The sequence below is a fragment of the Oncorhynchus kisutch genome, linkage group LG8 (assembly GCF_002021735.2).
Source record: "Oncorhynchus kisutch isolate 150728-3 linkage group LG8, Okis_V2, whole genome shotgun sequence".
Classification (NCBI taxonomy): domain Eukaryota; kingdom Metazoa; phylum Chordata; class Actinopteri; order Salmoniformes; family Salmonidae; genus Oncorhynchus; species Oncorhynchus kisutch.
Genome location: NC_034181.2, coordinates 26,878,056 through 26,901,506, shown reverse-complemented (window position 1 = coordinate 26,901,506; position 23,451 = coordinate 26,878,056). Strand labels below are relative to the sequence as shown.

Below are 23,451 nucleotides of genomic sequence, written 5' to 3'. Positions count from 1 at the left end.
AAAAAAAAACGTTAACCCTGTTACGCATAGATAGACAGACTAAAAATGTTTTAATGCTAAACATTTCTGGGGTGAAGCTTGCATTTAATTGCCCCTCCATGTAACAAGCTTCCATTCCCCCTGTCACAAGTGGATTCATGACTGATTTGGTAGGGTTAGGGTTAAGTAATTTCTTTATTTAACATCTTGAGATGAGAAAACATGTTTTTTTATTAAGTTGAGCATGTGCTCATGACAGAATATAAAAATCTGGTGAAATAAAACTTTTTTTAATTTTTTTATCACCAACCAAAAGGGACTCATTTAGTTAAATGACTCTATTACCCACCCACTTAAACTGGTAGAGGATGCTTCCCAGCACTGACTCTCATGGTACTGTCATGGTAAAAGAAAATGGGAATATCTATAGGCCAATTTGCCATTTAGGAGTAGTGTTAGAAGTGTTGCATGATCACCAAGTTAGTTATTCAGTGCTGACTGTCAACATAAGCTGCAGTCTAGGCTAGGTTGCTACTTATACGACCTATTTAATCAATGCATAACGATTTACTAACCAAATTCTATTGTCATAATGACAGTTATTACATTACATACTGTTAACTCCAGTTAATAGATAATAGGCCTACATTTTCATCAGGCATAGAGAGCACAATTTGTATCCAACATCCAATCAATAAGGGCTACGAACCGGTGTTTGTTTTGCTGAATAAAAGCACGCTTTGTAGAGATCTAAGCCAATGAACAGCAACGAACAATCTTGTTGTGACCAATCATATTCCAGCACATATACCGGCTTGTTTTCCCAGGAAGTTGATGATGTGTATTTACAAGAGGTTCATAGCTACCTAAGCAGCGATTTAGCTACTTAATGTATCTTTAGTCTACAAACGATAGTGGTTACTTAGAGACCGATACTTTTATATAACATTTTCACGTAGCTTGTTTGATTTCTAGTCAAGAATGGTGTAATAAGGTGAGTACGCTGGTGTTGATGCTTTGCTAGCTAGCTAGCAGCTGTCAGTGCGATTTTTGCAGTACGTGCCTGGCTTGTCGAAAATACTGCCAGTAGCTAGCTATGTATCCTGTGTATTGGGTGATTTATATTTAGCCATATAGCTAATTAGGCTTACTAGTTACTCAGCTACTCAATTGAACACTTAAGCTCTACGTTAGCTAAAGACTGCCTCCGCAGTTTTTCGTTTGACATGTACACAACTGCCAGCTGTCAAAATGAAACGACCATAAATTCTGTGTGAAAACTGCTTCTGATTCTGCCTCTCTCCTACACAGCTGTTCCTCGGCTAGCCTAACTCGAATAGATGGGGGACGTGTCACTTGAGAATGGAGGATACTATCATCAGTGATGATGGCTTCATTAACGGTGTGGTGGCGTTACACAAGTGGCCATCTCCTTGGCGGATGGGGACCGCTGCTCTGCCTGTTCCTGGGCTCTCTGGTGGCGCTGTTGATGCCAATGGTGGGGGTGGAGGACCAATGCTGTATCACTCTAAAGGGGATTGCCCAGTTGCACTGCCAGCTATGGGGTAAAACTCATCGCCCCACTGTCCAGTCCACCAGCCTCACTGTCCCCTTTACAGCCCTCGATCTCCTGCCCCTTAGGGCCAAGCCCAGTATAGGTAAGTGAAGTTCTCATGAAATATATACTTCTGGTTGTAAGACTCTAAATCAACTGTCGGTGGTAGAGCACTGTTCAAAATGAAAATACAGCGTTCAGTTAATAGAGTTCATTTTCAGTGTGTTAAGGGTGGGAGGATAATACCCTCCATACTCTTGGGTTCATGAGTCATATTTAAAAGTACAAATATGAAATCACCTTCTTGATTGGGTTAATACATGTATTGGACAGCACAGCCTAGTTATGCAATGTATTTGGTGTGTGCTGATTGCAGAGACCCAGCTGGAGGCCAAGGCAGCGCTGCAACAGGCTGTGGAGATGAAGAAGCAGGGGAAGAGAGAGAAGGCCCACAAGCTGTTGGTGCATGCACTCAACATGAATCCAGACTTTGTGGAAGCTCTGACGGAGCTGGGGACCATTCTGGAAGAGAAGGACGTTGTCCAGGCGGACCATCTGTATACCAAGGCCCTGGCCATCTCACCATGCAACGAGAGGGCCCTGGTGAGCCGTGACCGCACACTCCCCCTGGTGGAGGAGATCGACCAACGCCACTTTGGGGTTATCGACAGCAAAGTACGCAGGCTGATGTCCATCCCCAAGGGTAACTCTGCTCTTAGACGTGTCATGGAGGAAACGTACTACCACCACATCTACCACACAGTGGCCATAGAAGGCAACACACTCACTCTGTCTGAGATTCGCCATATAATTGAGACTCGCTATGCCGTGCCCGGCAAGAGCCTGCAGGAGCAGAACGAGGTCATCGGTGTGGACGCGGCCATGAAGTACATCAATACCACGCTGCTGTCCCGAGCTGGGGCCATCACCGTCAATGACATCCTGGAGATCCACCGGCGCGTGCTGGGCTATGCAGACCCTGTGGAGGGTGGGCGGCTGCGTACCAGCCAGGTGTTTGTAGGCCACCACATCCCACCCCACCCACAGGACCTGGAGCGCCACATGCAGGACCTGGTGCAGTGGCTCAACTCAGAGGAGGCCCTGCAGCTGCATCCCGTGGAGTATGCAGCACTCGCCCACTATAAGCTGGTGTACGTGCACCCCTTTGTGGATGGGAACGGACGCACATCACGGCTGCTAATGAACCTGGTGCTCATGCAGGCACGCTACCCACCCATCACCATCCGCAAAGAGCAAAGGTCCGAGTACTACGCCGTTCTGGACACAGCCAACGAAGGCGACGTCCGCCCCTTCATCCGCTTCATAGCCAAATGCACAGAGATCACCCTGGATACCCTGCTGATCGCCACCACTGAGCACCCTGTGGGGCTGCCTGGCACCAGCCACCACCAAGCCTGTCCAAACTGCAAACAAACCATACCTGTCCACAACAGTGAGAGGGGACAGGAGTGAGCTGGGCAGGAGGGTACATGACTGTTTGGATTTTGATTTAATTAATCTAATTTGGGGTTAATCCTGCTTTCAGTGTAAAGATGTCAGTTGGTATACATATTACTAATAGCAGCCCTGTGTCAAAATGATAGCATGACCTTGCACATTTCTACTGGGAAATTGCATCTTTACATAAAACAAATATTCTCATGGTTTAAGATTTCCTCATACCAGGTAGAGGTGCAGGTTAGTGGAGGCTGCTGAGGGGAGGGACAGCTCATAATAGCATCAAACCATGTGTTTGATACCATTCCACTCCAGCCATTATCATGAGCCCGTCCTCCCCAATTAAGGTGCCACCAACCTCCTGTGGTACAGGTGTTTGAACTAATTATGCTGACTTGTGATTTTAGAAAAACTATCTACAGCTGAAAATGTGTTATCATAAAGGGTCATGAATTTGTTGACTCAAATGGGGCTGTTTAATACACTTGGCCATGCTACTGCCGTTTCTAAAGGAAATTTAGGCCTAAACTGCATTTCACCCATCTATTATCAGTAGTTTTTTGAGTGAACTCATAACTGAAGGTGTTACAAATTGTGTAATACAGTATGTGTACATGTCTGAGTTGTGATTCTGATTATTGGTCCGTCTTATCCATGAGGGAGAAACATCTAAAGATTGGCCGTGCGCCGTAGATCACCTGTTGGGTGTCGAAGAACGGTATTGTAATGTAGCTTATCCAACTGAGTCATACAGTCTTTCACTGAAGCACTTTCATGTATTTGAGTTTATTTACTACAAAATAAACGTATCTGTTGAATGTGACTTAGTGTAAAAACCTCAAACATTATTTGAACTGTTTTAATAAACTTTAGGCCAAAACAGCAACAAACCACAAGATGGCAATTTTACAACATCCAAATAAGTAGTAAATAAAATCACAGAAAAATAGACCACGTACAATCTCAGAAAGTTGCATTGATAATTTAGTTTTTTTTAAAACACTAGTTTACATTTGTTCTAATAAAATGACCACACCCCATATTTTTGTATTGGATGAAACAGAAAGCGACTTCTAAAGATCAAACATTTGTAGTCTCTAACTAGATTAGGCCAGGGTTTCCCAAACCCGGTCCTGGGGCCCCCCTGGGTGCACGTTTTGTTTATTCCCCCTAGCACTATACAGCTGATTCAAAGCTTGAGTTGGTTATTGCGTCTTCTGTGTAGTGCTAGAAAGAAAACACATGTGCACCGGGGGGGAGCAGGATGAAGTTTGGGAAACCCTGGATTAGGCCACTGTGGTGATAGAACATTGATAGATATAGCTAATAAATCTCAAAACAAACAAATGTATTACAAAACTATGGTCAACCACGGAGTCTGAACACACATTTGACGTTCCCCACTCATCCAAACAGGATTGATTTGAAAGGAAAAGGAGACAGTTCTGAATTAAGTATAAACCTGCATTCCCATGATGTTATCACATACTGAACATATATTGTAGGGCAGATTTGATGGAGGGCTCTTGCAATCAAACAGCTGCATAGATTTTTCTCCCAACAACAGTTGATTCACTTGTGGACAGTACTCATTACAATACTAGGATGACAGCTTCTCCAAACTGTCAGTTCTTCATTCCCTACCCATCTCAAGACTTCTACAGATGGTTAAGGTATTTAATAAACTAACTTAACTGGAAGTAAATTGGAAACAATCTAAGGAAAATATGACATACAATGTACAACAAAAATGTCCTCCAATCAGACAGCCTAAACATGATAAGCAAACAAAATGGGGCACTGGGTTAATGACATGCACACGACTACCTGTTAAATTATAGTGCCAGCAATAAAACCTTTAACAGCTATAGATGAAGGATAAAGGATTTTAACAGCTATAGATGAAGGATAAAGGATTTTAACAGCTATAGATGAAGGATAAAGGATTTTAACAGCTATAGATGATACATGCTTTTTGTTTCCTATGAACAGAGACTTTTGAAAACTACATTGTAAATGTGAGCACAGAACAGGTAAGGAATTAGTACATCTGCAAATAAATTATTTGTACAACTGCCGTTTAAGGTAATATTCTGTAAAGCGAAGCATTAGTCTTTCACAGTTTGGGAACAAATATCGTTGCACGTTATCTGCCCTGTAAGGGACGCAAAAGATTTTAGTGGCATGTTGACATTGAAGATACCTTAGAGGAAAGATTCACCCATTCTAAATGTTATATTGCTTTTGTGCATCTGATGCAAAACGCATCATACCGGCTGTATTTCTGCCTGCTTGAACGGCGCATAGCTCAGATAAACATGAAATTACACCAGGATTCGATAGAATATCGCTCTAGATACACAAAAAAGATATTCAAAATGTGTGAAACTTAACACAAATGGGGGGAAATTAGAATATCGATAGATAGAATATCGCTCTAGATACACATCTCAAATGTCAAGCTCTTGCATATACTTTTTTTTAAACAACAAGAAACATAATTCACAAGCTGGGTTGTTTTAGCAGTTAATTACTTTTTTTTACTAAACTCAGAACCCTTTCCTCAATTCAGAAAAAAATAATTGACACATTACTTACGTCTTCTATAAAAACACCTTTTCCAATCTAAAAAAAAGCAAGCCGAAATTGGTCACTCACACTTTTTCAAAAGGAATATGAATCAATCATTGTTCAAAAGGATGGTAATATGGAGTTTGGGGCCAGTCGAAGGAGCCAGGGAGATTAAGGCTTTCTCACAAAAAGTGACAAGGAGAATGAGGCCATGGGAGTGATTAAAGGGGAGTCAAACACAGCACAAGATCTGCCATTTCTTCTCAAGGACCCAAGATGGCTTTCCATACAAAAGGCAGTCATTTGATTTACTTTCTTTTTTCCATAATTTTCACTTTCTGAGAAGCATTTTGGCAAAGTCTGAATTGGACATGGGCTTGGCCTGTGCTTCAAACCCAGCGTCTCCGGATGCACCCCCTGTGGGTTTAGGTGCAGTCCCATTTTCTGCTTTACTTTCTGATCCAGTCTGCCGATGTAGGGAACGAGGGATTAGTGAGAGTTGGGTTCGCCCTTTTCCCCGCCTGAAAAGGAAAACCAATGGAATCAAAGCTCTCATTCACATGTATATATTTCTTCTGTGAACATGTGAGAATAGACCGATTTAAAAGGCAACTTATGTTTAATGAGTTGGAGAAACATAGCTAATCGGATATTTGTAATGAGTACTTTCGTCAGGGTAACTAACATCTTTCCTTGTTAGAAGAGTATTATTACTAGTGTTGGAAACTTACGATCCATAGACCATCGCCTGGGGCATCATGGCTCCCATGGGCCTGCTGAAGTCAGGCTTGTTGGCTGCATTTCTGCGAGGTGGGTTGCTAATGGCAACAGAGAGTGTGTGTTCCTGTAGTACCGTGCCATCCAACTTCAGCACGGCCTGGGAGGCCTGAGCCTCATCTTCAAACTCCACGTACGCCAGACCCTGCAGAGACACACCACAGCAGCACATTAGAGCAGCAACTCACATGAGAGCTATCCATTTTACGTACAAGTCAATGGAGCTTCTACATGTATGATTCAAATGATCCGTTTGGATTTTTACAAAGATTACACATAACAAATATAAGTTACTATCTTATTACTCAACTGGAGAGCTCAAGAGCAAATTATTACTCTAAACCTAACATCTGGATAGAGAAAAATACTTAGCCTCCCAGCCCTGTACAGACCAACCGGCCAGCCCTGTACAGACCAACCGGCCAGCCTTGTACAGACCAACCCGGCCAGCCTTGTACAGACCAACCCGGCCAGCCCTGTACAGACCAACCTCCCAGCCCTGTACAGACCAACCTCCCAGCCCTGTACAGACCAACCTCCCAGAGTTATGCCTCCTAACCTTGGGTTTGCCTGAGCGGTTGGTGACCAGGCGGATGTCTTTGATGGTGCCTTGATCTTTGCACAGCTCCTCCAGCTGCTCCTTGGTGCAGGAAAAGGGCAGGCCCGAGATAAAGATCTTGTGTTTCTCCAGGTTTGTGTTGTACTTAAACACCTAGAGGAAGAGACATGAAAAGAGTAACTCACTATCTATATGGTGAAACCACCATTCCATTCATCCACCCTTAAATCAAAACAAACATACTGAACAAAAATATTTAAAAAACGCAACAGCCAACCATTTCAAAGGTTTTACCGAGTTACAGTTCATATAAGGAAATCAGTCAATTGAAATAAATTCATTATGCCCTAATCTATTGATTTCACATGACTGGGAATACAGATATGCATATGTTGGTCACAGATACCTTTAAAAAAAAGTTAGGGGCGTAGATCAGAAAACCAGTCAGTATCTGGTGTGACCACCTTTTGCCTCATGCAGAGCAACATCTAGTTTGCAAAGAGTTGATCAGGCTGTTGATTGTGGCCTGTGGAATGTTGTCCCACTCCTCTTCAATGGCTGTGCGAAGTTGCTGGATATTGTTGGGAACTGGAACATGCTGTCATACACGTCGATCCAGAGCATCCCAAACATGCTCGGTGAGTATGCAGGCCATGAAGACCTGGGACATTTTCAGATTCCAGGAATTATGTACAGATCCTTGCGCAACATGGGTCCGTGCATTATCATGCTGAAACATGAGGTGATGCCAGATGAATGGCACGACAATGGGCCTCAGGATCTTGACACAGTATCTCTGTGCATTCAAACTGCCATCAATAAACTTAAATTGTTTTCGTTGTCCATAGCTTATGCCTGCCCATATCATAAACCCACCATGAAGCACTCTGTTCACAACGTTGACATCAGCAAACAGCTCGCCCACATGACGCCATACACATGGTCTGCGGTTATGAGGCCGGTTGGACGTACTGCCAAATTCTCTAAAATGTTGGAGGTGGCTTAAGGAAAAACATTAAATTATCTAGCAAAAGCTTTAAACATTCCTGCATTTGGCATGCTGACTGCACACTCCCTCAACTTGAGATATCTATGGTGTTGTGTTGTGTGACAAAACTGCACATTTTAGAGTGGAACAAGGTACACCTGTTTAATCAGCTTCTTGATATGCCAAACCTGTCAGGTGGATGGATTATCTTGGCAAAGGAGAAATGTTTACTAACAGGGATGTAAACTAATTTGTGCACAACATTTTAGAGAAATAAGCATGTGTATGGAACATTTCTATGATCTTATTTCAGCTCATGAAACATGGGATCAACACTTTACATGTTGCGTTTATATTTTTTGTTCAGTGTAGATGGGTCTCACCTTAAAATCAGGGTTCTTGTTTTTATCCACACAGGGCGATACGAACATTGGCCTGCCATCGACCTCACGCCGGTCCATCTTCAGGGCCTCGGGCACGGACGTCTTGCCCTCAAACTGTACGTAGCAGTACCCTCTGAAGCCCTTGGCAGCGTAGACGGGGCGCACCGACTGGACAGGACCACAGGGCTCAAACAACTCCTTCAGTCTCTTCTCTGGATCCTCCATGCTGAAGGCCAGGTTGCTGATAAACACACTGCAGTCATCCTTGCGTTGTTCGGGGTTGTCTTCCTGGGTCTTCCGTACGGTGGCTGGTGCCATCTGTTGGCCCCTCTTAGCACCAGGGGGTTCCTGTCTGCGGCAAGGGGGGGCTCTCCTCCCAAACAGTCCACTCTCTGTCTCCATGAACTCCTCAGCACCTCCTCCCCTGAAGCTGCCCTGGTTGCCCTCCCCTCGGTGCCTCTTTGGAGGTTGCTCTGTTGCACAAAAGATAAATTGAGTGTAAGGCCCTGCGATAGACTGGTGTCCTGTCCAGGGGGTGTACTTGTACATCAAGCTGCCTCACACTACAAAATCAGGAGAGCTCATAGGGCAGGAGCCTGTTCCGGCTCAAGGCTACTTACTTACTGTTGCACAGAGGTGACACAAAGCTTTAGCAAATACACAGGATGACTTTTATACTTGCCATTTTGTTGGCATAAGCGGAGACCAAGCAATAACATTCCTATGTAAAAAATTATTAAAGGGGGGAAAAAAAGGGTAGGATCGGCATGTTGTCTCCCCTTACCCGATGTCTCCCCTTACCCGATTCCTCCCCCCACTCATTCTCATTATCCTCATCCTCTGCCTTCCTCTTCTCCCCAGGCCTGCTGCCTTTCTGTCCCTTCTTTTGGTTCTTCTTGTCTGCCTTGGCCCTCCGCCGCTGTTCAGTCTTCTCCTCCTCCTGTCGGACCAGATGAGCCTCTTTCTCTGCCACCTGAGAGAGTTATGAAGTTAAGTTATGAACATGACAGCACAGAAACAGACAGCTGCACAAGCAAAGCTGTGTTTTTTCCTTTCAATTCATTCATCAAAAATCTACAACTGTTGCTCTCCAATGTAAAAAATAAAATCCCATTCCATCCTCCCCTGCCCAGTATAATCAACATTCTATATTCACAGGCCTAACTAGCAGCAGTGTTGTGAGGTCAGCTTACCTTGGCCCTCTGCTCGTTTACTCTGTTCAGCCTCGTCTCAGTCTTCTGCACCGCTGCATCCCAGTCCTCCAGAGACCCTGGTGGCGACACAACAAACTGCACTGAAACTCACTTTACTCTCACACCATGACTTACCAATTCAGTGTTGTTTTCTACAAATCAGCCAATCAATATCCCCAACTGACACCTGTCCACTTATTCATGGCATTTCCATCACAAAAAAGACTCACCCTCAACCCTCTCAAAGGTGAGCAGGACCTCACACACATGCTCAGGGTAGTCGGAGGTACACTGGACGGCCCTGTGGAGGGCTTTCCTGCAGTGAAGAGCATCTCCGTACGACCTGCAAAGAGTCAAACCATATCACAACCACCATCAGATTTGTCATAGATACATATATCTCTCGAGCCATCAAATCAACAGTTCACAGGTGACCACTAAATAGTGGCCTCACTGACCTCTCCAGGTTATAGTGGCCTCACTGACCTCTCCAGGTTATAGTGGCCTCACTGACCTCTCCAAGTTATAGTGGCCTCACTGACCTCTCCAAGTTATAGTGGCCTCACTGACCTCTCCAAGTTATAGTGGCCTCACTGACCTCTCCAGGTTATAGTGGCCTCACTGACCTCTCCAGGTTATAGTGGCCTCACTGACCTCTCCAGGTTATAGTGGCCTCACTGACCTCTCCAGGTTATAGTGGCCTCACTGACCTCTCCAGGTTATAGTGGCCTCACTGACCTCTCCAGGTTATAGTGGCCTCACTGACCTCTCCAGGTTATAGTGGCCTCACTGACCTCTCCAGGTTATAGTGGCCTCACTGACCTCTCCAGGTTATAGTGACCTCACTGACCTCTCCAGGTTATAGTGGCCTCACTGACCTCTCCAGGTTATAGTGGCCTCACTGACCTCTCCAGGTTATAGTGGCCTCACTGACCTCTCCAGGTTATAGTGGCCTCACTGACCTCTCCAGGTTATAGTGGCCTCACTGACCTCTCCAGGTTATAGTGGCCTCACTGACCTCTCCAGGTTATAGTGGCCTCACTGACCTCTCCAGGTTATAGTGGCCTCACTGACCTCTCCAGGTTATAGTGGCCTCACTGACCTCTCCAGGTTATAGTGGCCTCACTGACCTCTCCAGGTTATAGTGGCCTCACTGACCTCTCCAGGTTATAGTGGCCTCACTGACCTCTCCAGGTTATAGTGGCCTCACTGACCTCTCCAGGTTATAGTGGCCTCACTGACCTCTCCAGGTTATAGTGGCCTCACTGACCTCTCCAGGTTATAGTGGCCTCACTGACCTCTCCAGGTTGTAGTACTCCAGCCACATGTTAGCGAATTTGGCATTCCCTTTTGTCATGATGCTGTCCCACAGTTCTCTAGCTTTCTGAATGTTCTTACAATGCAGGGCCTGGTCAGAGAGAGGAGGGAGAAAATGGTATACAATCACATTTTAAATTGTATAGATGCAATTTTTGCACTGACTTGTATCTGCAATGAAAGAAGCAAGTGAACAAGACAAGTTTGTCATGATCGTCACCCTTACCTCTATCTTTGCCCAGACCTGCATGATGGTACAGGAAGGGTCTCCACTTTCACTAAATCCTAGACAGGAGTAATACACCGTGGTGAGTCTCCAACACAAACACACAAGGACCAAGATGAAGAGTACTGTACACAGGCCGCAGGTCCACTTACTCTCTTCCACGTCCTGTTTCATATAGTCTAGAGAACGGGTGAAGGCTGCCCGCAGCTCCTCCAGCTCTCTGCTCGACTCTGGAAAATAAACACATAGACTTCATTCATCCATACATTCATCCATACATTTGACTTTCTCCACACCACAAATATGATCTTATTACTTATGTTACTTTGCATTACCCAATGTTAAGGTGCTTTCACCTTTGCTGAAATCGACACGCCGCCTCAGGTAATCGAGGTACGCTTCCCAGATATTAACATAATCTGTAGCTTGTATGAATCCGGCATTCAGGGCCTTTTCAAAAACGTCTGTGGAGGGGGAAAAAAATAGATGGTCTTTCATGATTCCCCAGTCCCAGTACCAATAATAGGGGCAATACAACAGCTTTAACCAAGTTCATCATATCTTTTCATGTGACAACACTGAAGAAATTGCACTTTTTTTCTACAATGTAAAGTAGTGAGTGTACAGCTTGTATAACAGTGTAAATTTGCTGTCCCCTCAAAATAACAACACACAGCCATTCATGTCTAAACTGGCAACAAAAGTAAGTACACCCCTAAGTGAAAATTTCCAAATTGGTCCCAATTAGCCATTTTCCCTCCCTGGTGTCATGTGACTCGTTAGTGTTACAAGGTCTCAGGTGTGAATGGGGAGCAGGTGTGTTAAATTTGGTGTCATCGCTCTCACACTCCCTCATACTGACTGGTCACTGGAAGTTCAACATGGCACCTCATGGCAAAGAACTCTGAGGATCTGAAAAAAAGAATTGTTGCTCTACATAAAGATGGCCTGGGCTATAAGAAGATTGCCAAGACCCTGAAACTGAGCTGCAGCACGGTGGCCAAGACCATACAGCGGTTTAACTGGACAGGTTCCACTCAGAACAGGCCTCGCCATGGTCGACCAAAGAAGTTGAGTGCACGTGCTCAGCGTCATATCCAGAGGTTATCTTTGGGAAATAGACGCATGAGTGCTGCCAGCATTGCTGCAGAGATTGAAGGGGTGGGGGTCAGCCTGTCAGTGCTTAGACCATACGCCGTACACTGCATCAAATTGGTCTGCATGGCTGTCGTCCCAGAAGGAAGCCTCTTCTAAAGATGATGTACAAGAAAGCCCGCAAACAGTTTGCTGAAGACAAGCAGACTAAGGACATTGATTACTGGAACCATGTCCTGTGTTCTGATGAGACCAAGGTAAAAGTATTTGGTTCAGAGGAGTACAAAGACAAGTGTGTCTTGCCTACAGTCAAGCATGGTGGTGGGAGTGTCATGGTCTGGGACTGCATGAGTGCTGCCGGCACTGGGGAGCTACAGTTCATTGAGGGAACCATGAATGCCAACATGTACTGTGACATACTGAAGCAGAGAATGATCCCCTCCCTTCGGAGACTGGGCCGCAGAGCAGTATTCCAACATGATAACGACCCCAAACACACCAAGACGACCACTGCCTTGCTAAAGAAGCTGAGGGTAAAGGTGATGGACTGGCCAAGCATGTCTCCAGACCTAAACCCTATTGAGCATCTGTGGGGCATCCTCAAACGGAAGGTGGAGGAGTGCAAGGTCTCTAACATCCACCAGCTCCGTGATGTCGTCATGGAGGAGTGGAAGAGGATTCCAGTGGCAACCTGTGAAGCTCTGGTGAACTCCATGCCCAAGAGGGTTAAGGCAGTGCTGCCAGCGTTTTAGACATGAATGGCTATGTGTTGAGTTATTTTGAGGGGACAGCAAATTTACACTGTTATACAAGCTGTACACTCACTACTTTACATTGTAGCAAAGTGTCATTTTTTCAGTGTTGTCACATGTAAAGATATACTCAAATATTTACAAAAATGTGAGGGATGTACTCACTTTTGTGATATACTGTACATTTCATTCATGTTAAATCTCCTTGTTTACATCCACACCATACATGACACATATGAGTGCTGCCTCCATAACCCACCTGTGGTCCAGTGCTTACCTGAGATAGTGTGGTGGTCAGCCCCATGCCTCTCCAGGGCAAGCAGGTAGTTCTTCCACAGGCCCATGGTCCAGGGGCAGTTCCTGACCGCACGGTCGTGAGAGGACAGGACCAGGTCTCTGATTTTTAGTTGACGATCCTGAGGCAACAGCAAAAGACTTGATAATAAAACAATCCAACAATCAATCACAACCCACATCGACAAGGAACTCAAAAACCGTGAATCTACAGTCATTTCTTCCTGAGTGACAAATGACTTCTTTGCTAGAAAGGTGAACCTGTAGGATAGCGTTCATTTTCCATCATAACGCTGCACAAGGAATATTATACTGCCCAACACCATTAGGCAAAGTCATTTTGATTCATGTGTGGAAGCATATAATGCAGTTAAATCGCACCTCCATCAATTTAATCACTTCCTTTAGTATATGCAGAAGGCCAAAACGTGGCTTTTAAAAAGAGCCTAATGGATCACAGGTTTGGAACAACAAGATGAAACTTTTGTTTCTTCACCAAACTGGTGAAACGGCCAGGCTCTGATGAATTACTGGATGTTGTCCGTGTTTAAGGTTGCGATCTCAGCATCTTATTACCATCCCATTAAAGCAATTAAAAGGCCATGAATAAATTTCAGGAGCTGCTGGAGAGAGCGAGAGACGGCTGGCTGCGAGTAATTCAAATGAGCCCAGTGCAGCACGTCACCCTGTGCAACGGAAAGGGGGGGGGGGGGGGGGGGGGGGGCGAGGGGGGTGGACACTCACCAGGTACTTGGTGTACTTGGCCCACATGTCTGGTACCAGGCAGTTCTCTGCCAGTGCCCGCTCAAAGATGATCTGGATCCGTGCCGGGTCACCCTCCTTTTGCTCATAGTCAATATAGGTCTGATATTCTGCTAGCTTGGGTGGCTCGGCTGCCATCTGAAACACAAACGTTGGCATGTTGAAGGCATTGAGCAGATGACCATGTCTAGCATACAGACTCGCAATGATTTCAGAGGTACACGTAGGAAAAAGCAATCAATTTGCTTAAGCACATAATGCTTAAAATGACAAAACTTTCCTACTAATCTACTGCTACTTTCTAGGCAGTGCAATCAGAATTGAATGCTTCAAATCCATTAAATTCTTCCAAAACAAACAGCATGGTACAAAATGTCCAGGGTAGAATACAATCTAGGTAAGTACCAAAGTCTCCTCATAAAGCTTGCTCTTCTCCATCTGTTGCAGGGCCCTCTTGTACTTCTGGGAGACTGTATCAGACACCCCCTGGTCAGACCACTCCTCATACTCTGCATATGTTCCTTCCATGTCTGTAAAACAGCAGTTATCATTATGAGAAACCTCTTTCACATTCTAAGTGTGGCTTAAAATGAAGGTGATTATATAAAAGAGCATCCTGTGCATTTATTACAGTAAATTAAAAGGGAGGAACACCAAAAGGTTCAAATCTCATTCAGAAGGATATTGGCTTTTGACATTTTGAGTGTCCCCTCATTTGACCAATAACACACAGCCATGTAAATGCTTCAGCCTGTTTTCTTTTTCTATGTGCCATTATCTTGTGGAGGTAGAAAACAGTGACTGACAGGCTGTAGATAAGGAGGGATTATACACTGAGCGTTGGCACCATGGTTGGCACAGGTCATAGAAGCGAGAGATGGGTTTAGCCATTCCAGAAATGCCTCCGGTGGCCTTTCAGCCAGACCAGAAAAAAGGCAGCAGACAATGCCAGACCATCTGGCTATCTCTTGGCGAGTCCTGCGCTTGGATGAAAGGCTGGTCAGGGACCACATTACTGGGCCTGGTGAGAATGAGTGCTTTCTCTGTAAACCGCTATTGAGTCTTTGAAAGGCAACATAGTAAGAGAAAGCAACACTCAGCAACTCTCCTAGTGGCTGGTGACTTTAATGCAGGAAAACAAATCAATTTTACCTCATTTCTACCAGCATGTCGCGTGTGCAACTGGGGGGGGGGACAACTGAGCTTGAGGCTAGAGCTGCCGCTTTCAAGGAGCGGGACACTAACCCAGACGCTTATAAGAAATCCCTCTACGCCCTCCGACGAACCATCAAACAAGCAAAGCATAAATACAGGACTAACATCTAATCCTACTACACCAGCTCTGACGCTCATTGGATGTGGCAGGGCTTGCAAACTATCACGGATTACAAAGGAAAACCCAGCTATGAGCTGCCCGGTGACACGAGCCTACCAGATGAGCTAAATGCCTTCCATGCTCCTCGAAGCTCTCCGTGGCCAATGTGAGTAAGACCTTTAAAACAGGTTAACATTCAAGACCTGACGGATTACCAGGACACGTACTCAGAGCATGTGCTGACCAGCTGGCAAGTGTCTTCAATGACATTTTCAACCTCTCCCTGACCTAGTCTGTAATAACTACATGTTTCAAGAAAACCACCATAGTCCCTGTGCCCATAAACACCAAGGTAAACTGTCAAAATGGCTATCGCCCTGTAGCACTCACATCTGTAGCCATGAAATGCTTTGAAAGGCTGGTCATGGCTAACAACACAATCATCCCAGACCTACTCCAATTTGCATATCACTCCAACAGATGACATAATCTCTATTGCACGCCACACTGCCCTTTCCCAATTGGACAAAAGGAACTAGGGTTGTCCCGACTAAAAATGTTTTCCCATATATAGACACACCCTATGTGTTTAAATAAAATCATCTTGTCTGAAGATTTAAGTACAATGTGATTAATAAATTAATAAATTGATGATGTGCAAGTAGAAATACTGGTGTGCAAAAAAGCAGAAAGGTAAATAAAAACAATATGGGAATGAGGTAGGTAGATTGGGTGGGCTATTTACAGATTGGCTATGTACAGCTGCAGTGATCGGTTCGCTGCTCAGATAGCTGATGTTTGAAGTTAGTGAGGGAAATAAGTCTCCACCTTCAGCGATTTTTGCAATTTGTTTCAGTCATTGGCAGCAGAGAACTGGAAGGAAAGGCAGCCAAAGCAGGTGTTGGCTTTGGGGATGACCAGTGAGATATACCTGCTGGAGCGCGTGCAACGGGTGGGTGTTGTTATCGTGACCAGTGAGCTGAGATAAGGCGGAGCTTTACCTAGCATCGACTTATAGATGACCTGGAGCCAGTGGGTCTGGCGACGAATATGTAGCAAGGGCCAGCCGACTAGAGCATACAGGTCGCAGTGGTGAGTGGTAGAAGGGGCTTTGGTAACAAAACGGATGGCATTGTGATAGACTGCATCCAGTTTGCTGAGTAGAGTATTGGAAGCTATTTTGTAAATGCCTTAGTCAAGGATCGGTAGGATAGTCCGTTTTACGAGGGTATGTTTGGCGGCGTGAGTGAAGGAGGCTTTGTTACGAAATAGGAAGTCGATTCTAGATTTAATTTTGGATTGGAGATGTTTAATATGAGTCTGGAAGGAGAGTTTCCAGTCTAGCCAGACACCTAGGTATTTGTAGTTGTCCACATACTCTAAGTTAGAACCGCCCAGAGTAGTGATGCTAGTCGGGCGGGCAGGTGCGGACAGCGAACGGTTGAAAAGCATGCATTTGTTTTTACTAGCGTTTAAGAGCAGTTCAAGGGCACAGAAGGAAAGTTGTATGGCATTGAAGCTCGTTTGGAGGTTAGTTAACACAGTGTACAAAGAAGGGCCAGATGTATACCAGCAGCAAGAGCGACATCGTTGATATACACAGAGAAAAGAGTCGGCCCGAGAATTGAACACTGTGGTACCCCCATAGACTGCCAGAGGTCCGGACAACAGGCCCTCCGATTTGACCCACTGAACTCTATCAGAGAAGTAGTTGGAGAACCAGGCGAGGCATTTGAGAAACCAAGGCTGTTGAGTTTGCCGATGAGAATACGGTGATTGACAGAGTCGAAAGCCTTGGCCAGGTCAATGAATACAGCTGCACAGTAATGTCTCTTATCGATGGCGGTCATGATATCGTTTAGTACCTTGAGTGTGGCTGAGGTGCACCGTGACCAGCTTGGAAACGGGATTGCACAGCGGAGAAGGTACGGTGGGATTCAAAATTGTCAGTGATCTGTTTATTAACTTGGCTTTCGAAGACTTTAGAGGCAGGGCAGGATGGATATAGGTCTATAACATTTTGGGTCTAGAGTGTCACCCCCTTTGAAGAGGGGGATGACCGCGGCAGCTTTCCAATCTTTAGGGATCTTGGACGATATGAAAGACACGTTGAACAGACTGGTAATAGGGGTTGCAACAATGGAGGCGGATAATTTTAGAAAGAGAGGCTCCAGATTGTCTAGCCCAGCTGATTTGTACAGGTCCAGGTTTTGCAGCTCTTTCAGAACATCTGCTATCTGGATTTGGGTGAAGTAGAAGCTGGGGAGGCTTGGGCAAGTAGCTGTGGGGGGTGCGGAGCTGTTTGCCGGGGTTGGGGTAGCCAGGAGGAAAGCATGGAGAAATGCTTAATTGAAATTCCCGATTATCGTAGATTTATCGGTGGTGACAGTGTTAGCCTCAGTGCAGTGGGCAGCTGGGAGGAGGTCCTCTTATTCTCCATGGACTGCTATGTTCCTGCTAGGCATTTGATATGTAACAAGTGCTTTTGGGTGTCAAGGGAAACTGTATGGAGTAAAAATTACATTCTTTTCTTTAGGAATTTACTGAAGTAAAAGTTCTCAAAAATATAAATAGCAGAGTAAAGTACAGATACCAAAAAAAAATAAACTTAAGTAGAACTTAGAAGTATTTTTACTTCCTTTACACCACTGATTTGGAGTGCCAACAAGTTTCTACCGATCTCCGTGCCCGTTATGATTTTCATATGTACATTTTCTTGGAAGTTTAATTTCTTGAAATAATAATGTCAGCGTATCTCAAAATCATTGTCATGTAATTAATACAATTATATCTAAATTAAAATTACACAAATCTAAAATGAACTTCCATTGCCAACTATGTAAAAATAGCCTCCATAAAGGCAACAAATAAAAACATTGCAGCCTGCAGGTAAAAAATATCCTGATAAAAATAAAGCACACATTGGCTACGCATGGCCTGTCTGCAAGGAACTTCAAACATTGCATCAACTATCAACTTGGTCCAGCCAAAAGCTTGTGCTAACAAACTTGCAACATTGTATAAAATATTGGACACTAAGAGTTTCCTGTGCCAGTAAACTCCAGACAGACATAACTGTAGGCTATTTGAGGAAGGGATAAGAAGTAAATCAGATAGGCCTATTTTATGACGTTTCTACTGTATCAGAGCATAACATTTTTTCCCTTTCATGACAAGTGGTTACCGAAAGGGAGAGTGCTGGAAAGATTTTTCAAATAGGCTACATTGAGGAACGATTTCAACTAAAATATTGAATGCATAAATTACAGTAACCAAACAAACATTGTAGATTAGAAATTATGGGAATTAAATGGTAGAAGTACTACTGGTAACACTGGTGTCATCCGCGTCCTCCGCAATGGATTAGTCCATTGAGACAGGCATCAATAAAGACGTGCCATAAAACTTTTTTTTTTGTGCAACTGCTCGACCCAAAAAATTATTGGTAGACCAATAACCTATCAAACAAACAATCGACCAGTCAACTAAATGGGGTCAGCCCTAAAAGAAACACATACGTGAAAATGCTGTTCATTGACTACAGCTCAGCGTTCAACACCATAGTGCCCTCCATGCTTATCACTAAGCTAAGGTTCCTGGGACTGAACACCTGCCTCTGCAACTGGATCCTGGACTTCCTGATCGGCCCGACTCCAACACCACCATTAATTTTGCCAACGACACAACAGTGGTGGGCCTGATCACCGACAACAATGAGACACCCCAAAGAGAGAAGGTCAGAGACCTGGCAGTCTGGTGCCAGGACAATAACCTCTCCCTCAACGTCAGTGAGACAAAGGAGCTGATTGTGAACTACAGGAAACAGAGGGCCGAGCACACCCCCATTAACATCGACGAGACTGTAGTGGAGTAGGTTGATAGCTTCAAGTTCCTCGGTGTCCACATAACTAAGGATCTATCGTGATCCAAACAGACCAGCACAGTCATGAAGAGGGCACGACAACTGGTGGCTAAAAACATTTGGCATGGGCCATCAGATCCTCAAATAGTTCTACAACTGCACCATCGAGAGCATTTTGACCGGCTGCATCACCACTTGGTATGGCAACTGCTTGGCATCAGACCGCAAGGCACTACAGAAGTTAGTGCGTACGGCCCAGTACATCACTGGGGCCGAGCTCCCTGCCATCCAGGACCTCTATACCAGGCAGTGTCAGAGGAAGGCCCAAAAATTGTCAAAGACTCCTGCCACCCAAGCCACAGACTGTTCTCTCTGCTATTGCACGGCAAGCAATACCAATGCACCAAGTCTGGAACAAACAGGACCCTGGACAGCTTCTAACCCAAGTCATATGACTTCTAAACAGCTAATTGGAATACCTGCATTGACCCTTTGTTGCCACACTGGACTCTGCCCACACAATCACACACATAAAATGCACACACATGCATACTGACGCCACACACACCTTTCACACTCACCACATATGCTGCTGCTAGTAACTTTACCCCTACCTATATGTACAGTACATAGCTACCTCAATTGCCTCATACCTCTGCACATCGACTCGGTACTGGTACTCATTGTATATAGCAATGTTATTTTCTACGGACAAACACGATTTGAGAAAATGAATTACAATTTTTAAAGGAACTGTTTGACTTTGTCTTAGCTAGCTAGGTCTTTTTATTTTGTTTAAATTTGCACTAAGAATGGCATAATCAAGTTACTCTACTTTCTATTTTCTACTCCCGTGTTTGTCCATGTTATTGTTACTCAATGTGTGAGTTTTCATTTTTAGATTGTTGACTTATCTTTAAAATCTGCATGGTTGGAAAAGGACCTGTAAGTAAGCATTTCACTGATAGTAAGCATTTCGCTGTTAGTTTACACCTGTTGTCTATGAAGCATGTGACCAATCAAATTTGATTTGACATTGCACTGGCGCTCCACGACTTGGTCCTGAAAAGGTCATTGCGATGGGTACCTCCCAAGTGTGCCAGAATAGCCTCTCAAGGACATGTTGTTCCATCCAACCAAATCCCTCCTCCTTACCCTCTGTACAGCATCCCCTCCAGAATGGAGCAGGGAGAACCTTACCCATTAAGGGGATGGCCAGCTGGCGGCAGAAAAGAGTGTGGATGCGTTCGAGCTGAGCGTTCAGAAGCTCCTGCTGCTCGCAGGTGGGGACGCTGCCAGGGGGAGGCTGAACAAAAAGAGATAGAAAACAGACTAAATCCAGCAAAGAGCCTAGTTTGTGTAATATCAGATTGTGTTCAATCATGCTTTTTCAACATTTCTGCCCAATACTGAAGATACAAGGAAAATCTACCATCATTAATTTAGCAGATGGTCTTAAACAAAACACCAAGAAATATAGACATGCAGAGATATAGAAAAATGAGCAGCATGTTGCAGCTACTAGAGATCATTATTCTTCAGGGGCGCTCACCTGAACAGTTGCCAGTATGACGTTCTCAAACTCCCTGTAGGCCTCCCACAGAGTCGCCCCCTTGGTCATGTGCAGCCCCACGGCTGTCAGGGCTCTCTCGAAAATGGACCTCACCTTCTCCATCCCACCAGGCAGTCCCATGCCCCCGATAGAGTACTGGGCATACTCCAGCCAGATTTCAGGGCCTGAAGGCCACACAAGAAATTCAATGTTTACTTTACAATAACATTATATAGAATCGTAACACAATCCAATAAGTAGGGACAGAACTCACAGATATAATCTTTCACAGCAATCTCAAAGAGCTCGTAGACTTTCTCCCGGTTCTGCTCCTCCTCGGTTAGGCGGATCTCATCCTTGAGCCAGTCCAGCCATATCTCTGCAAGAAAGGACAAGTCAGATTTGTATACAGTTAACAATAACATTCAGTATGTTTACAACAATGAAACCATCACTTTTCACAGTAATGATTAAACAGTAAACCGTGTTCCAAATTACTGAATCATCATCATGCATAAGACTTCTTCACACCAATTAATCACAAAAGAAGCAGCAGACTTTGCAACAAGTCTTATATTTAATCTAGTCTACCACAAAGCACATCAGCTCAATCATAAAAGTGGCAAAGCATAAAGTCTGCTGCATCTCCAGAGGCCATCAGACACCAACCTTCAGTCAGTGGGAAGAGCTCACTCATCTTCTGCCTTGCCTTACGCAGTGGAGGCAGTTCCCCCTCCTGCCTCAGGAGTTTTATGAGGTCCACATGACAGTTGTAGTCAAAAGCATTGATGGACAGCTGAAAGTCACAGAGAAAGCATAGAAGAGGAGTCAGACCAACCACCTTGTGTGTGTGTTTACAGATGTTTTTGATTAGCAAACAAATATATAATATGTAAGTGAACCAAATACTGTAATGAGTATTGCTTGTGAAATCAACCAGATAGATTGACTGTTAAATGTTGTTGCTGACTGACTGGCTGGCTACCTACCTACCTTTCTCAACTGCAGCCCGCGGAAAGGGCGTGTGTTCAGTTTTTAATACAACTGCAAGCACGTTGGCTGGTATTCTTTTCACACGTATTATATAATTGTGGCTGGGGAACATGCTAGTTGACTGGATAGTTACATAATGAGGCATCAACTAATAGCTAGCAAACTATTAGCATGCGAGCTAACGTTAGCTAAGTAGCTAGCTATCTTTCTTTGCAGTACAAGTGGTGCAAGTCTGCAAACAAGCCAACTTGTTTGTGATGTGTTGTTTGCTTTTAAATCAATGTAACAAACAACGCTGTTAGCTGGTTGACATCAAACGTTATAAATGGCTAGCTGTAACTGTGGATTAAAATAGCTAGCTAGGTTTCCATTCATTTCTCAAACAGTTAGCTTAGCAAACGTACCTGCTCCTCCAAACGCTGAATTTCGGCTTCATTCTCTTTATCATCTTCTGACGAATCGTCTTCTTCATCGTCTGAATTTTCGATTCCCATACCCTCCTCTTCATCTGAATCCATTTCTCTCTCCATCCCTGCCTCTTCCTCCATCTCTTGCAACTGCGTCTCTTCTGCGTTCCCAGTTGCTGCCATGTTGGAACTATGTCTGCCTGGTAACAGCAGTGAGAGCTGTCCAAGGTAGAGCCTGGCAGGCAAACCCACCCCCTGATTCTACTACGCTAAATTCGAAACGTCACGTAATATGTTACCTACATGGCAAGAACACAACCAAATAACTATGTATTAATATTACTAGGACATAACAGCTATAACCACCATATATTGCATTTGCTAAGATTCCTCCTGAAAAGAGCGGATACCGAATATCCCAGCAATTAAAGAGGGACTCCTGTAGGGCAATTTTAATGGCCGACGTCCCTGTGCATGCTGTGTAATGATGAGAAGCACATAAGCAGCCTATTGTACTGTTATGCACTTCGTCGTACATATCATGCGAGTAAAAAACAAAGTGGGAAATGTAGACCTATTTGTTCCTATACGTGTCAAAAGTAATTGATTCCTGTTTATATGCTAATGCGGCAAAATGCTACGTTACATTATTGTGCAGATGAGACTTAATAGACATGTTGCAATTGATCAGAATTTGTTATTTTGAATGCACAACAAAATTGTTGTTTGGGGCCACAGCACAGCATACTGCCAAAAATATTTGAAATAGCAGACAACCGCCTTTTCTTCTCGAACGCAAAAAAGTCGAAACTGTCATGTGTTTGTGACGTATTCATTACGCTTCTTCTTTGGTTTTTATGACGGTCCACAAACAAATATTATAGGTGCATGCTGCCACCTACAGTGTTGGCTGTATATCAGCCTACAATTCTCTAGATGAAGTATGAATTAATTACACTTTGTAAAAAAAAAAATCCCTACAAACTAACCCTGTACCCATTAAAACCTAAACACTATTCCAGTACTTTGGCACTATCTGATCAAAGACTACAGTACGAAGATAGGCAGAAACTTCCCGCTTTGAAGAAAACAAAGTACCATCGACACGGCCAGCTACCAAGGACTGTGGGGTCTCCTCCTCCGTGGCCAACGTGAGTAAGACATTTAAACGTGTTAACCCTCGCAAGGCATGCGCAGACCAGCTGGCTGGTGTGTTTACGGACATATTCAATCTCGCTATCCCAGTCTGTTGTCCCCACGTGCATCAAGAAACCAAAATTGTTCCTGTACCCAAGAATGCAAACTGAACTAAATTATTGTCGCCACGTAGCACTCACCTTTGTCATCATGAAGTGCTTTGAGAGACTAGTCAAGGATCATATCACCTCCACCTTACCTGTCACCCTAGACCCA

The 23,451-nt window shown here is 44.4% G+C and overlaps 2 protein-coding genes across 3 annotated transcripts; one reads left to right on the top strand and one right to left on the bottom strand.

Moving 5' to 3' along the window:
* The first annotated feature begins 736 nt into the window (after window positions 1-736).
* ficd (FIC domain protein adenylyltransferase) lies at window positions 737-5,767 on the top strand. Its single transcript, XM_020490105.2, has 3 exons — window positions 737-973; window positions 1,291-1,637; window positions 1,911-5,767. The coding sequence occupies exons 2-3, from the start codon at window positions 1,364-1,366 to the stop codon at window positions 3,005-3,007; spliced, it is 1,371 nt and encodes a 456-aa protein (XP_020345694.1). The 5' UTR covers window positions 737-973; window positions 1,291-1,363; the 3' UTR covers window positions 3,008-5,767.
* Window positions 3,760-22,832, bottom strand: LOC109895963 (spliceosome associated factor 3, U4/U6 recycling protein). 2 transcript variants are annotated; one of them, XM_020490102.2, is made up of 19 exons: window positions 22,036-22,832; window positions 21,308-21,434; window positions 20,913-21,017; window positions 20,639-20,823; window positions 20,287-20,392; window positions 14,315-14,439; window positions 13,892-14,047; window positions 13,131-13,269; window positions 11,342-11,470; window positions 11,159-11,236; window positions 11,007-11,065; window positions 10,762-10,871; window positions 9,694-9,806; window positions 9,464-9,540; window positions 9,072-9,243; window positions 8,271-8,743; window positions 6,900-7,052; window positions 6,295-6,485; window positions 3,760-6,084 (listed from the first exon to the last, which is right to left on the bottom strand). In XM_020490102.2, the coding sequence occupies exons 1-19, from the start codon at window positions 22,219-22,221 to the stop codon at window positions 5,895-5,897; spliced, it is 2,874 nt and encodes a 957-aa protein (XP_020345691.1). In that variant the 5' UTR covers window positions 22,222-22,832; the 3' UTR covers window positions 3,760-5,894. The 2 variants fall into 2 exon arrangements, with proteins under 2 accessions (XP_020345691.1, XP_020345692.1); XM_020490103.2 differs by having other exon boundaries at window positions 11,363-11,470.
* Window positions 22,833-23,451: the final 619 nt, after the last annotated feature.

Coding starts and splice junctions, on each gene's coding strand:
- ficd (XM_020490105.2), top strand. CDS start 1,364: ATGATGGCTTCATTAACGGTGTGGTGGCGTTACACAAGTGGCCATCTC. Junction 1,638..1,910: donor TAGGGCCAAGCCCAGTATAG/GTAAGTGAAGTT, acceptor TGCTGATTGCAG/AGACCCAGCTGGAGGCCAAG.
- LOC109895963 (XM_020490102.2), bottom strand. CDS start 22,221: ATGGCAGCAACTGGGAACGCAGAAGAGACGCAGTTGCAAGAGATGGAG. Junction 14,440..20,286: donor GCTGGCCATCCCCTTAATGG/GTAAGGTTCTCC, acceptor GCTGTTTTACAG/ACATGGAAGGAACATATGCA. Junction 7,053..8,270: donor ACAAGAACCCTGATTTTAAG/GTGAGACCCATC, acceptor CTCTTCCTCTAG/GTGTTTAAGTACAACACAAA.